The sequence below is a fragment of the Myotis brandtii genome, unplaced genomic scaffold (genome assembly GCF_000412655.1).
Source record: "Myotis brandtii unplaced genomic scaffold, ASM41265v1 scaffold18, whole genome shotgun sequence".
NCBI lineage: Eukaryota > Metazoa > Chordata > Mammalia > Chiroptera > Vespertilionidae > Myotis > Myotis brandtii.
The window spans coordinates 11,507,977-11,523,062 of record NW_005356674.1 but is presented as its reverse complement, the minus strand read 5'-3'; the positions used below and the strand labels follow the sequence as shown (position 1 = coordinate 11,523,062).

General features: G+C 38.3%; 1 protein-coding gene across 5 annotated transcripts in view; it reads left to right on the top strand.

Annotated features, from left to right (window-relative positions):
- The window catches only part of ZNF385D (zinc finger protein 385D), a 705,866-nt gene extending 691,328 nt beyond the window's left edge, over nt 1-14,538 (top strand). For all 5 annotated transcript variants that reach the window (XM_014537585.1, XM_014537586.1, XM_005863642.2 and 2 more), the window contains 3 exons: nt 7,899-8,077; nt 9,378-9,479; nt 11,554-14,538. In XM_014537585.1, coding sequence (XP_014393071.1) covers nt 7,899-8,077; nt 9,378-9,479; nt 11,554-11,787 — 515 coding nt within the window. In that variant the 3' untranslated portion in view covers nt 11,788-14,538. The remainder of the gene's footprint in view (nt 1-7,898; nt 8,078-9,377; nt 9,480-11,553) is intronic.
- Nucleotides 14,539-15,086: the final 548 nt, after the last annotated feature.

Sequence of the window (15,086 nt, the reverse complement as noted above, 5' to 3'; positions counted from 1 at the left end):
GTAGTCACATAGAATGACATAACTGAAGTAATTCAAATATTGTATCTTCATCTTCACAATCATGGTACTATCATTGTTTATTCATAATCTGTTGTTTTCATAAAAAATATATAGGCCTGGCCCGCATGGCTCCATGGTTGAGTGTCGACCTATGAACCAGGAGGTCAGGGTTCTAATTTATTGAGCATACAGTAGTGCCAAAAATAGTCTTTAAAACAACAAATGTACTTAAGACACTTCAGTAGAGCATATGATGTCTTTTTTTTTAGAGCTGAGTACACTGAGGCACAAAGAAATTTAACCACACAGCTAATGATTGACACCATTCCAGAGCCTGAGCTCACAACTCTCTTTAAAAATATTTGTTCCTTGAACTTTACTAATATCTAATATTTCAGCTCACCTTCACTGATCATCTACTATGTGCCAGGCACTGAGAATAAGAATATGAGCAAAACCAGGCTTTTAAGAAGCTCATGTCTAGTTTATGCCTCTGTATTCAGAATAAAATATGGAAAGGCTCATTTCATCAGGATATCTATCATTTCATGTTTCAAGTAAAAAACTCATGTAAGCCAGTCACCTGAGGCCAATATTCACATCATTATTATTAAGGCCCAAAGAGTATCTTCCAATCCTATTCAGCATCTTCTACAATACTGGTCATACTTCTGTTTGATTGAAAATAAAGATAGAAATTCTCCCATCACAATTCTGCCTTCTTTTACCTTTATACAAATGATAAAAAAGAAACAACAACAACAATTCAGACTCATACCTCCTACATGTTCCACATCCATGTAAGGGATATTTTGAGTACTAAAGCTGTACTAATATGGTAACCACCAGCCTCAGATGGCTATTTAAATTAAAATTAATTGCAAATTCACTTTCACAGTGCCTCATTTCAAGTGTTCAAGAGCCACAGATGACTAATAGCCACCATATTGGACTGTACAGATACAGAACATTTCCATTACCACAGAATTTCAATCAGACAGTGCACTAGCTATAAGTCACAAATAGTATGTTTGGGGGATTGTGATATGCAGTCTCTTGCCTAATAAAAATATTTTTTTGCATACCTGTGAGTATTCAGGGTTTAATTATTTCAACCTGGTGACATCTCACTGATTAAGAACCAGAAGGGGTGACTTCAGAGTTGTGTCAAGATGAACTGTCTTGCTGTGTACTTTTCTATGCCTGTTCTTGCGAAAACCAAGTGGAATGTTTGACCCATATTCTTTTTGCTACTCATGCCTAATATAAAGTCACTGATGTTTAGAACATTTCAGGAAGTTTACACCTGCAAATGTTTCACAACCGAGGACAAGCAGCTTGCAGATGAGAGGTGGGCAGGCTTTTGCTTTTCACTTTAAATGCTCTTTGAATTTCCTACTAAGTTTTATTTCCATAGAAAATAATTTTTAAAATTAAAAACAAGACTAGTCTACTCAGCCAGTGTGGGTCAGTGGTTGAGCATTGACCGATGCACCAGGAGGTCACCAGTTGGATTCCTGGTCAAGGCACATGCCCAGGTTGTGGGCTTGGTCCCCGGTGGGAGTTGTGCAGGAAGCAGCCAATTGATGATTCTCTCTCATCTCTCTCGTTTCTATCTCTCCCTCTCCCTTTTCCTCTGAAATCAATACAAATATATTTTGAAAAATAAAAATAAGACTATTTTACACACAAAAATAAATAAAACATTGCTTTTATAAATATCTAATACAAGCTCATATCTGTTTTACTAAGTAAGTGTATCTAATTTGTCCACTTTAGTGATTCAGTGTTTATTGTGTGAAGACTTTTCTTCTAGGCTCTCTTGGGTAATGGATATAAAAGCAATGTGGCATTTTTCCACGCTCTTAAGGGCATTGTTTTAAGGAGATGAGACCGATGCACATAAAGTGTGTTAAATGCAGGTCTAAGGAAGCAGGGGGGATCCTCAGCTATAGTCAGTGATTATGGACAAAAGAGGGTTTCTGGATGCCTAACATTTCTCCTCACATGCTGTGACCTCAAGGGGTATTGCTATATCGATTCTGCGCATTTATCTTCCCCACAGATCCAGCCAGTGCTCAGCCCACTGGGTCCCTGGCCTAGAGCTCTCCTCTGGGGTGTAGTTGGATACCAAGTCTATCCCTCTGGTAGTATGTGTGTGGCTTGTCTCTCATCTCATCTCACCTTTTGGCTCTTCATCTCATGCTAAAAGCAAAGTTCTCCTTCCCCCTGTTTTAGACTTCTTGTTTCCCCCTGTCCCTTCTTTCACCTCTGCAAATCAGACTTCAGATAAATTACTGGCGAATAAGCACATTACTTTCAACCAGGAAGCTAAGAAAACTAATACAATTTTGTACTCATTGGGGGCAATACTTGGTTACTTGATACCCTGGATGTCATTCTGGGTGCTTAATGTTTGTTGATATGCTGATAAAGTGAACCAAGGTTTTTTTCTCTAAGACAAAGTGCAAATATGAAAAGTACATGTTATATAGAGGGGCAGGGTGAGAAAAGGCTAATTTTACATTTACAGGATAAAAAGAAACAGAACATGGAGGCTTTTGATACTGATTAACCAGTTCAGGTGTATAGATTCAAGAGAATTTTTCTTTATTGGGACACACAAGAGTTGGACTATGTTGCCATTACACCTAATTCATAAATAAGCACATTAGAAAAACACCTTTGCACTCACTGTTCATATGGAGACGGATCACTTTCCCGCCCATTTACCTATAAGCTGAATCATCTGAATTTGTCAATGAGAAGGTAACTAAATTACCACTGGCAGTAGCATGGGTTTGTTAAGGATCTAGTCCAGCCGTGGGCAAACTACGGCCCGCGGGCTGGATCCGGCCCGTTTGAAATGAATAAAACTAAAAAAAAAAAAGACCGTACCCTTTTATGTAATGATGTTTACTTTGAATTTATATTAGTTCACACAAACACTCCATCCATGCTTTTGTTCCGGCCCTCCAGTCCAGTTTAAGAACCCATTGTGGCCCTCGAGTCAAAAAGTTTGCCCACCCCTGATCTAGTCCAACGATTTTCAACTGTGGTGGCACAAGAATTTTTATTTATTTTTATCATGTTAGAGAGAGATGACGGGAGAGAGAGGAAAAGACAAAAACATGGATGTGTTTCATGCATCTGCTACCTCCTGCACACCCCTTACTGGGGATCAAGCCTGCAACCCAGGCATATGCCCTGACCTGGAGTCTACCAGCAACCTTTTGGCCCAACCAACTGAGCCACACCAGCCAGGACAGCAACCTTTTGGCCCAACCAACTGAGCCACACCAGCTAGGGTGCTAGAATTTTTAAAACATGCAATACCTATTTAGTCAGAGGCACTGACCTCTTATAATAAAATAAAATAAAAATAACAACCAACACAACAGTTGCTGCATGATGTGAATAAATAAAAATAATACCTATTATCTTTTCTGTCAGATTGGCAAAAATATATATATTTTGGTGTGCCACAGAATTTAAGTAATTAGTTTATGTGTACCATAAGATGAAAAAGGTTGAAAATCGCTAGTCTAGCCTAACACTACTAAATATCATTTCATGGGCACTCTGGAACATTGAATTGTAAAGTATTGAAATTTATTTTTTACAGGGGCAAATTTTGCAAAATATACCAAGATACATTTTTCTATAAAACGAATCCCTCTGAAACATCTTTTGTAATGTTGAGAAAGTTGTTTGGTAGCTTAAATCAAGACTTGAAGTCATATTCTTTGTCCCTATAATATTCCTTATGAGAATCTGTTCTAAGGAAAACCACCAAATATGGGATAAAAGATTTAGTGAGTAGGATGTTCATTACAACCTAATTATATAGAGGGAAATAGAAGCAATGCAAATGTCTAAGATTAGTGAGCAAATACATCACATCCACATAATGTAAGCCTATGCTGTCATTAAAAACCATGTGCATTTCTAAAAGGATATATAATTCCATGGAAAATTCTATATAGTCACATTAACTAAGTTATCCAAACTTTTTCAAAATACACATATGCAAATAGAAAATAAGACTGGAACATGATAACCACTGTTAATATTGTTGATATACCTATCCTTGGTGGAATCGTGTATCTTATTCATTTTAATTTTTTTTCCTCAAATGTTCTATGACCCAATTAATTATTTATTTATTTTTAAAAGTTATTCGCCAGTTTTCTTGCTCAACTGCCTTTCCTTTGTACCTAACTTGAGAGCCATCTAAAAAAGGGTAATTGTGAAGATGATAGGGAATCAAGGGGGAAATCTAGGCCTTTTTCACCTCCCCTCCATATATGACTTTTATTTTAGCAGACATAAGATAGGTAAATATCTTGATCCCATGTCATCAAAAACAAACAATAAAAATAGTATTAATTGGAGCATTAGGGCTTGCTGAATTTAAACTGTGGCTGGAATATGGTTTCCCATTTCAGGCATCATGAAGTTTCCAATGAAGGTCAGAGCCAGTGATAGGGAGAAAATAGTCCATTTAGCTTCTTGCAGATTCTGTCCTCCGAGGAAGAAATAAACTACAGAAGCAGATTGGGGACTGACCTGCTGTGCAATCACAGAGGAAGGCACAAGCCTTGCAAGATGTTTACACAATGTTGAACCAAAGTGATCAAAGAGGTGATCAAACTGGCCCTCACAGAGCCACAGCCTTTTGAAGCTTCATGTTTCATGGTGCTGTGCTGAGCAGAAAGGAACCTTGCAAGAAGAAAAAAAAAGGAAAAAAGCTGAGGGATTAGGATTTGAAAGATTCAAATCCAAGTTTAGAGAGGACTGCATGAACAAAGGAGAAAATTAAAGGAGCTGTGACATTCGGGTGTAACTGGCTCAGAAATTCTTAGTGGATTCCTAGCTAAGTGCCTGCAACTGTAGGGACATAGAAATCCACTTTCTACTGGTCAGAAGGCAAGTATTGCTTGCTTTGTGAGCCAGGCAAACAACCTATCTGAGTCACAGATTGTTATCTCTAAAATGGATGGAGTAATAGCACCTAACTCATAGGGCAGCTGTGAGCAGGTGAATCATTTAGCACAATACATGCAATGTTTCAGAAATAAAATGAGTATGAAGTCTCCTAAGAACCACTAGTTTTATATTAATACAGATTCAATCTCTCAAAAATGTAAGTGCTTTAAAATTAAGAGGACACCTTTCCTAAATTTTAGCTCTACTTAGAGGAAATACAGCTACCCTTACAGCTTATTCAAGCTTTAAAGTCTTATAGAACTATCTAATAGCTATTTAATTATGATTGACAGTCTGCTACAAAATGCAGGTTATATGTCACAAAAGTTTCACTCTACTAACAGTGAATAGTAAGCTCAGAGTCAAAGCTATTAGTTGAATTTTCTTACCCATCTTGCTCACTCTACTAACAGTGAATAGTAAGCTCAGAGTCAAAGCTATTAGTTGAATTTTCTTACCCCATCTTGCCACATATTTAACCGTGTGTGTGTACATGCACGCATGCACACGCATGCGAGCACATATGTGCTAGTGCATGCATGGGTAGATATATTTAACTTCTTATCTTTGCTAGCTTCTGTGGAGAAACTAATGCTGGAATGATGCTAAAAATCCAATGATTTTCTGAGAGAATGGGTATTTCTCAAATGTTCACATATATCTCATTTCTTCTCTTTCTCTAGAGGCATGACATAGGTGGGGCTTAACTTGCCAAAGATATTATGGGGAGAATTTTATTTTTTGGACCTTAACCTACTATTTCTGATCCCCTACTATTGGGGCCAAATCCTTTAGATGTCCTCTTATCTTCCTAACTCACCTGACACTCAATCCTGAGGCAAGCCACCTACATCTGGCCAGATAAACTACCGAATATTGTTGAATAGGTTAAAACACTTTTCTGAAATATTCAGGTTCCGCCCTCCAAGCACCAACTCCTATCACAAGTGAATCAAGAGTCCCCCAAGAAAGTCAGGATAAGAGGGACTCCTACTGACTCCTTTTAAACATGCATAAGCCAAACCAGCCTCAGGAATACTTCTCAGTTTGACTGTAAAAGCTGGGTGGAAAAGAAATATTTTGATAAAATCACCTGTCTAAAGAAAGGACTTTAAATAACCAACAACGTTCTACACATAAACAAACACACACACACATACCTCGACTGGGAGTTCGACCAGGGGGCAGGGCCAGCTCGACAACCTTCTGTATCCCCTCCCCCTGGCCTGTCCGGCCCGATCAGCCCAGATTGGGGCACAAAAGGCTAATATGCAAATTGTACCCTTGACTGGGAGTTCGACTGGGAGTTTGACCAGGGAGCAGGGCCGGCCCGAAAACCTCCTGCGTCCCCTCCCCCTGGCCGTCCTGGCCCGATCAGCCCAGATCGGGGCAGGCTGGCCAGATCCCACCCATGCACGAATTTGTGCACCGGTCTATAATAATAAAAGCGTAATATGTAATTAGAATGGACAGCCGAACAACCTTTCAGATGTCCTTCCGGACAACCTTCTGGACGAAGCCAGTGCTGCGAGGGCCAACCCCCTTGCACGAATTTCATGCATTGAGCCTCTAGTGTATATACATGTATATACATGTTTCTTGCTCCCTAGAAGAACAGTAGTCTCACTTATGCTCTCTTCATACAAAGGAAAAAGTGTTTGTGTCCGTGCATCACAATAGATATGTGTGAAAGCCAGCCTCAGTGGGGCCCCGCAGTCACACCATGGCACAGTTCTGTGGTCCATGTTCCCATATATCTCATTTCTTCTCTTTCTCTAGAGGCATGACATAGGTGGGGCTTAACTTGCCAAAGATATTATGGGGAGAATTTTATTTTTTGGACCTTAACCTACTATTTCTGATCCCCTACTATTGGGGCCAAATCCTTTAAATGTCCTCTTGTCTTCCTAACTCACCTGACACTCAATCCTGAGGCAAGCCACCTACATCTGGCCAGATAAACTACTGAATATTGTTGAATAGGTTAAAACACTTTTCTGAAACATTCAGGTTCCGCCCTCCAAACACTAACTCCTATCACAAGTGAATCAAGAGTCCCCCAAATCACACCATGGCACAGTTCTGTGGTCCATGTTCCCATTCCTCTGGTTGTCTCACTAGATGTTGACGTTTGTCTCTTTTCTTACAGGTTGAGATAAGAACATTTTCATAGCTATGCATAACAATATGACATTCAAAGTGGGGGATCTAAGTTGTAAAAAATATACATTTTTATATTAAACTTGGTAAAGTTTTAATCATTTTGAAAAAGAGAAGCATGTGACTCTAAACTTGTTCCATGTATTCCTTGCCTCTTATTTAAGACAATGGTGATCAGCCAGTCAATGTGGGCTTTACTATCCTAATAAGGTTGTGTGTGTTTTTCATAGTCATTAAGATCAGAGTAATATTACTCTTACTCTTTGAACCTAAAATACATAGCCAGGATACCTATTTGTATTCTGTTTAGAAAGTGAGTATTTAATTAGTGCCATTTCTGTAAATATGCCTTGTTTAAAGCTATTCCATTTGTTACATATCACCTTCAACTATACTTTTAGCAACTAAATCACTCTTCCTCATCTATCATTTATGTCTTATTAACATCAAAAAGAAATGAAATGAAGTCACACCCCTTTAATTTCATCTCAGGACTCTGGAGTTAACTACATTGATGGTGCTTATTGGTAATGTGGAGCATTATTTAAAAAACACACAACAACCACCAAGAAGTAATTAAATAATGTTGTATACAGTGGTACGAACACATCCTTATAGTCTTCTGCATCATACTCCTAGTTAACCACACTAGAGAACTGCACTAAAACTAGGTAATTTTATTATTGTATTTGTTTCTTGAAGTGAGATTTTTCTCCTTTTCTCTCTTTTTTTCCAAATGTTCTTGGCAGGTACAAAGCACAAAACCATGCTAGAAGCCCGGAATGGAAGCGGGACTATCAAAGCCTTTCCCAGGGCAGGTGTGAAAGGCAAAGGACCAGTTAATAAGGGAAACACAGGCCTGCAAAACAAAACGTTTCACTGTGAAATCTGTGATGTGCACGTCAACTCGGAAACACAGCTTAAACAGGTAGGTTGCACGAATGCTAGAAATGAAAACATGTAGGGGACATGTTCATGAGCAGGATGTCTGTGCTTGCTTTACTCCCTTTTTAAAATATATATAGTTTTATTGTTTTCAGAGAGGAAGGGAGAGAGAGATAGAAACATCAATGATAAGAGAGAATCATTGTTTGGCTGCCTCCTGCAAGCCCCCCACTGCAGATCGAGCCCACAACCCAGGCATGTGCCCTTGACCAGAATCGAACCTGAGACCCTTCAGTCCACAGGACAATGCTCTATCCACTGAGCCAAACCGGCTAGGGCGCTCCCTTTCTTTCTATTTTTTCTCCCATCCATCCCCTATCTGTCCATCCATCCGTCCATCCATCTGTCCATCCATCCATCCATCCATCCATCCACTTATCTTCTATTCACTGTTCTTATTTATGTATGCTTATTTTATTTAGTTGCTGAGGGAATACTAAAATGTAGTGGCTTCTCGGACCTTTTAGAAATTATCTGAAGTAAGTTTGCACTATTTTTATAGAAGAAGAGTGGCAGGAAAGGTATATTAGATCTTTTTTCTACCAGTTTGCCCACTAAAAAGTGTTGATTTTATTTAAAGTTCACATTACAATGTTCCCTTTTTACTTGCTTTGAGATTTACAGGATAACTTTATCCTGTGCTATTCTTTGACTTTATGTGCTTTACTACATGGTGGTGTACTGTATTTCTAAATCCTGCAGCCACCTACTAAAGAGATGACTGATCCTGTTGTATTTACTTTCACTCTGAGTAGCCTTACAAAGAGATCAGTTATGTTTCCAATTGAAGGGCCAGCCCTTATATTGTGCTGTGTTTTACATGCATATGTACAATATTCTGCTGATTTATGCACCTTAGTTTATTTATCTTTAGAATTTAAGGGAATGACACTTGGCTGTACAAATATGAGGATAAATATTAGCATGGAGATAAATCCATGCCTGCCTGGGCATCTTTGTTTATCTGCACATAAAATTCTTTCAGACATTCCTTTTCTTTGTAAACTTCTTTTAAAAAGGGAGATCTATGCAATGATAAGGGAAAAGGCGAGGATAAAGGAGATCTTTCTACGTGTTAAACTATATAGTAGAATGGATAGCATAAAAATATATATCCTCCGGGCTTCAGAATCCAAAGACAACAATGCATGCTTTTTTTTGTAGTTGTCTTTTGGAAACTTGCATGAAATAATTAACATTCTTCCCCAGGTTAAACTACTTATAAAGTGTTGTTGTTTTTTTCTATGAATTTTTAAGCTGTCATTTTTAATTGCTTTTAATAGCACATTAGCAGTAGAAGGCACAAAGACAGAGCTGCTGGGAAGCCCCCGAAACCCAAATACAGTCCTTACAACAAACTACAGAAGGCAGCACATCCGCTGGGGGTGAGTGTCATCTCTGCTTCCCACAGTTTCCCGAACTGGGATTTTTTTTGTCACTTACTAAAGGAAACAAATGGGAGGTACCTCAGTAATGACAAACAGTTGATTTGAGAGTCTAACCCCTACATCACCATCAGAATTATTGGTTTCATGTGTTGTTGGGGTGTTTTGCCCCCTTTAGCCACAGGATCTTATTGTCTTGAGTTGGGCTCAGGTTGATGACACAGCATGGGGAAGGGAGAAAACTCTTTGAGTCAGATAAGTAATCACCAAAAATCGGCTCTTGATGTTAGTGGATACTTTTAGGAAAAAGCGTCAGTGAAAATCAAATTTTTGTGTAGCATCTTCAAGAGCCAAAGCACTGGTATTATTGATACCCTCAAAAGAGTTTGGATTTTGATGATACAGTCTCAAAGGCATGGCTTATTATTATATGTTATTATTCACCCAAGGTCACCATATAATGCCTGGGAAATCCAACTGGGAAATGCTCACTTCCCATTACTCTAAAAGTGCCTTTTAGATAAGTAAACATACTAATATGGCTGTCCTGACCTGATGCTCACTTCCCATTACTCTAAAAGTGCCTTTTAGATACTAATATGGCTGTCCTGACCTGGAATTTTGGTAAGATTTTAGGGGAAATCTGTGAACCTCCTGACATCTTAGGATGATATTTATGAGCATGTACCCTTTTTTCTGGTTAATTGGCATAGTTTTCATCAGAGAGACCCAGGTCACAATGAAAAGTGAAGAACAACTGATACATAATATGTACTGAATTGTGCATTTTGAAGTCTGTTTTCTTTAAAAATAGACGTTATTATTACAGTTGGTCCTTGAACAATAGGGGTTTGAACTGTGCAGGTCCACTTATATGCAAATTTCAATCAATACAGTTGGCTCTCCATATCCAAGCGTTTTGCATTTATGGATTCAACCAAAATCAGTTCAAAAATAGTAATTTTGAATCACAGTTGGGAATCCTTCAGATGTAAAGGGCAGGGCCCACTGTGGGTAACTTTTGGGTGGGTCAAAAGTTCCACAGAGATTTTCAACAGTGCTGTGGGAGGTTGGCAACCCTAACCCCCGCACCCTCTTTGTTCAAGGGTCAACTATAATTGGTGCTATTGTGTGCTGCTGACACATCAAAATATAGTTAAAAGAAAATTTCATCTATTATGAGACCTAAGCATGAGTTGACGCAATTAATTTGGTAGCATCGCCCATTTTTATGCAAATGAAGTCACTTTACTCTTTTGTACAAAAGCAATTTAATCTGCCTTTCTATATAAAATTCTGCTCAGAGCTGATGTTTCAGCATCACTAGTCATAACCTTGGGAGCTCTCTCTGACCAGCATAGATGCAGCCTTCAACAATGAAGAGAATAGTTCTTAAATAGCCAAGTGAAATTGTGATCATGTTAGCATCCAAAGCATACTTAGCTATCATTATGTTGCTCTTCCCATAAATGGGAACATTTTCTTCATGAGAACAGCCATCTTACTGGTGCCACTAGCTAGAAAATGAACTAGATTGAGAGATGTTACCATTGCACAAAGATAAAAAAAATTATGTCAAACTTTTGAGGAGATAAATTTTTCTTAACTTCTTTATGGATGGTGGAATTTTGTAATTAGTACCTCACACCTCTGTGCTGCTCAGTTACACACTTGAATAACTGACAGCATTAGTGAATGTCTCTAAAAATGTTTGTTCCATGATACTAAGTGTGTGCATAAAGGGTAGAATAAAAATTCCCTACATTTCCTCAAGATGAATATTTTCCTCAGGCGGTCTATGTATCAAAAAAATAAAATAAAATATGGTTGCTGAGTACTTTTCTAAAGGACTTTTCAAAACCCTAGATGGGCCATTTTCAGGGATCTCCCAGCTCTTCTAAAGGAAAGACTTTCTACACTTTCCATTACCTTTATTGTCAGTTCACAATTGGGAATTTTTCTTTGTCATTGCTTATTGCTATACTTGAAAAGCTGCCCACCATTTTGGATTCTAAGTGTAGCCTGCAAAAAGTTTGTTCTTGTACTGTTCTTTTTTTCTCTCTCTCCTTTGCAGGTAAAATTAGTATTTTCAAAAGAACCGTCAAAGCCATTGGCTCCACGAATTCTACCCAACCCGCTGGCAGCTGCTGCAGCCGCTGCTGCTGTGGCGGTGAATTCCCCCTTCAGTCTCCGAACTGCCCCAGCAGCAACACTGTTCCAGACTTCTGCACTCCCACCTGCGCTCCTGCGGCCCGCCCCAGGGCCCATTCGGACCGCCCACACTCCTGTACTGTTTGCTCCTTACTGAATTCCACAAGGGAGTCATTGTACTGCAATAATTTTTCAAAAAACAGAACACAAAACAAACAAAAGAGAACTATGCAGTGTTTATTTATCGTTTAAAGTCTATCTGAAGAGCCAGGACTTTTGATAGTGAATTGAAAAGATTATTAAAAAAAAAAATGAGGGAGGTTTTGGGGGTGGGAAGGGAGGGGTGGTATTTTCTCCAAATTCAAGCATTCCTCTTGAACACCGGTTATTTTAGAACTGATCTCCAGCATTGACTTGTGGTGGTATCTAGAACTTATGAAGCCCATGTGACTGTGCTTTTGGGCATCTGTTTCCCTCTGCATTGTCTTTCCTGCTTTATGAAACAACTATATATTGTTTAAGGGCATTAACTGGTTCCAATGTATATATAACAATTTACTCTATAGATTAAAATAATACAAAAAAGAAAACAAAAGAAAAAAACAAAAGCAACACTGTGAATAGTAGTACCCGTGCTGGTCTTCTTGCTATGACAGCAGTTAGTGGGCATTTATCCCAACAAACTAGATACAGTAGATGTCTTGTAAAACAATAGTGCTGTGTCTCAATCTATGCCACTAGGTTTTAAAGAATTGCAAAAGATAGAACGAATAACTATTTCGTGCCAGTAAGCAGTCAAAAAATAAACAAACACCCAATGGTGTCTGTGGAGGTCTCCCTAGTCCGCATTCTTCCCCTTCTATCCAGCTCAGATATGACTTTAAGTTCAGAACAATAGAACAGAGCCAAGCAGAGAGGTGGGAAGAGATATCAATAAAGATTATTTCTTACAAAGTACCATTTTCCCACCCTGAAGCAGTATCGCTGGAAATAGAGAAGTGTTTATAATGAAGCTATATCTGAAAACAGGTAAAACCATGCATCATGGGAGTTTAAAAAGAAATCAGTACAACTCTTCTGCTTCATGGATAAGGGACAATCATAACCTAGGATGATAATGCAAAGTAACAATTTTCCAATGAAAAACAAACAAAAAGAATATTGTACCTCTGCAATATCCCTTTATATCATACCAGTAGGGTTGTCTCTTAGGCAAAGATTTCTGCTTCGAATGTGATGGTAGACATTAGCTATTGTTGTGGGGTTTATGTTTTTGTTTCCTAGCTTTCCTACTGACATGATATAAACAATTAATATATATTTAAATGTTAGTAAAACAAGAAAAGTGAATCGGAGTTTATTGCAGATCAAGGATATAATGTTAAACAAAATACTGGTAAGATGCACTTGACCATCATTTCTCTAGTGGAGTTGTAAAATGCCGACAGCCTTTGATATTCACCATAAGGCTGAAAGGAGTTGATGTTTTACCTTTAAAACAAGATTTATCAGGGGTATATATAAATATATGTATATTGTATATATGTTAGAAAGATTAAGAGAATAACTTATAAAAAGAAAATCTATATAAAGTAAATATATAACCATCCCATGTTACATGTTATCATTAAGTTGGTAACAAATGGCTGTGCCTTTAATTTGTGATAAAGGCTATTTGCTTTTTCCCATAGAAAGCTAACATATACCTATCACTCTGATGGGGTTTGATGCAGCCAGTCTGTTGCATTAATAAGAACAATGGCAGTCAATCTTAGATCAATGATTTAAAAAAATGTACAAATCAACCCTACATGATTTAAGTTTAAAGAAAAAAATATTTTTGAAAAGGTTTTGTAAAGACTATTTAAAAACATAGGGAAGGGCTAGGTATGGCCTTCCTGAAACTGCTCTTATCTAAACTGTAGTAGCCTTTTGAGAGGTATAAAGATTCAAGATGAAACCATATGAGAGAGAGGTATTTAGCATTCGTCATTTTATATTTAAGAAACACCCATAGCGTGCTTGGTGCTCAACATTAAACATGGTCTTTGGAGTTCTTGTCTACCATCTAGCTATAGACATTTGTCATATAAACATATCATTAAAGCAGTTGGCTTTTTATATCTTTTGTTAAACAAACCAAAAAGGAAAGGAAAAAGTAAAGAAGGTAGAAGGGCAGGCAGGAAGGAAACTATTTCATCAGTCTTTGCTAAAAAAAAAAAAAATTAAACTTTACACTATACATTCTGGTTAAACATGTTGGTTAGCACTTAAATTGGCATTTGAGAATATCTGGTGATTTTTTTTTTTACATTTACCAATATCTCTCCTCTTCAGTCTTAGCAGGTGTTTGTTTGTTTCACCCACAAACTCTGACGTACATCAGGTGGAGAGTTCCTCGTGATTTTGTTGTTTGGGATTCTGTCTGTATCTCGTTCGACCATCTTCTCACCATTTGAACTTTAGTTCCCTTTTTCTGCTTTGTCAAGTATTTTGGTTTTTCACTATAAGTCAGCTTGAATTCTTATCCAACCAGATACACCTGAGAAAGCCTCTCTTTCTGTTGGAGGACTTAGTGTGCATTGATGCAATCTGGCTACAACGTGCTTTAGCTGTTCCTCCCCGTTTCATCATAGCGAAGGAGCCAGTCCACGAGAAGTCAGGGCCTGTTGCAAGAGTCCTGGATCACAAGGTGTTACTAACTGTAATGATTTGCTGGGAACAAACAAATCAGCCATATTTTCTCCATCAGCCATATGAGAAAACTCAGAAATACGTAAATCCCTTCTGCCTCACTTCGCTATGGAACCATTTTTTGTTTAAATGGTCTCTTACATTGGCGTTGTAATCATCAGTTGTCTTTTACTCACTACCTAATAAAGGATGAAGCCTAACCTTAGAGCTCAAAGTGGATTCTCTGTGAATTGTTTCCCCCCCACTCCACGTATTTATCAACATCTATTGCAGTTCAGTCTGCTATAAAGCTATCCCCTTCCCCTGAGGGAACTTTCTCCATGAATAAAGATCAATAATCCAGATTGATCAGCAGCGGCGCTCAGAAAAATCCCCAAGGGTGGTCAACTTTATGGTTATATATATGTATCCCTTCCCATGCATCACACCCGTGACAAGGAAGGGAGAGAGAAAGCATCTCTGATTCCATTTGAAACAAATATAAATGCATTGCAAGAGTCAAACTGCCTCTGGAAGAAGCGTGGTTGCACCTTATCCAGATCATCCAGACAAATGGGAAACAGTTGTTGGGGAGGTTCGTGCTTGCTCTTTTAGGAAAACAGGTGATTACAAATGACAAATTGCTCCTCTCACTTGTTCTAAATTTTGAAGAGTGGTTGTTCTATTCACATAAGCAAACACAGTTGGCTTTTGGCAATTTATATCATCACTGCCTCATCTGAAAGGATTGTGATCTTCAGGCACTCTTGGGCTCTCCCTAGT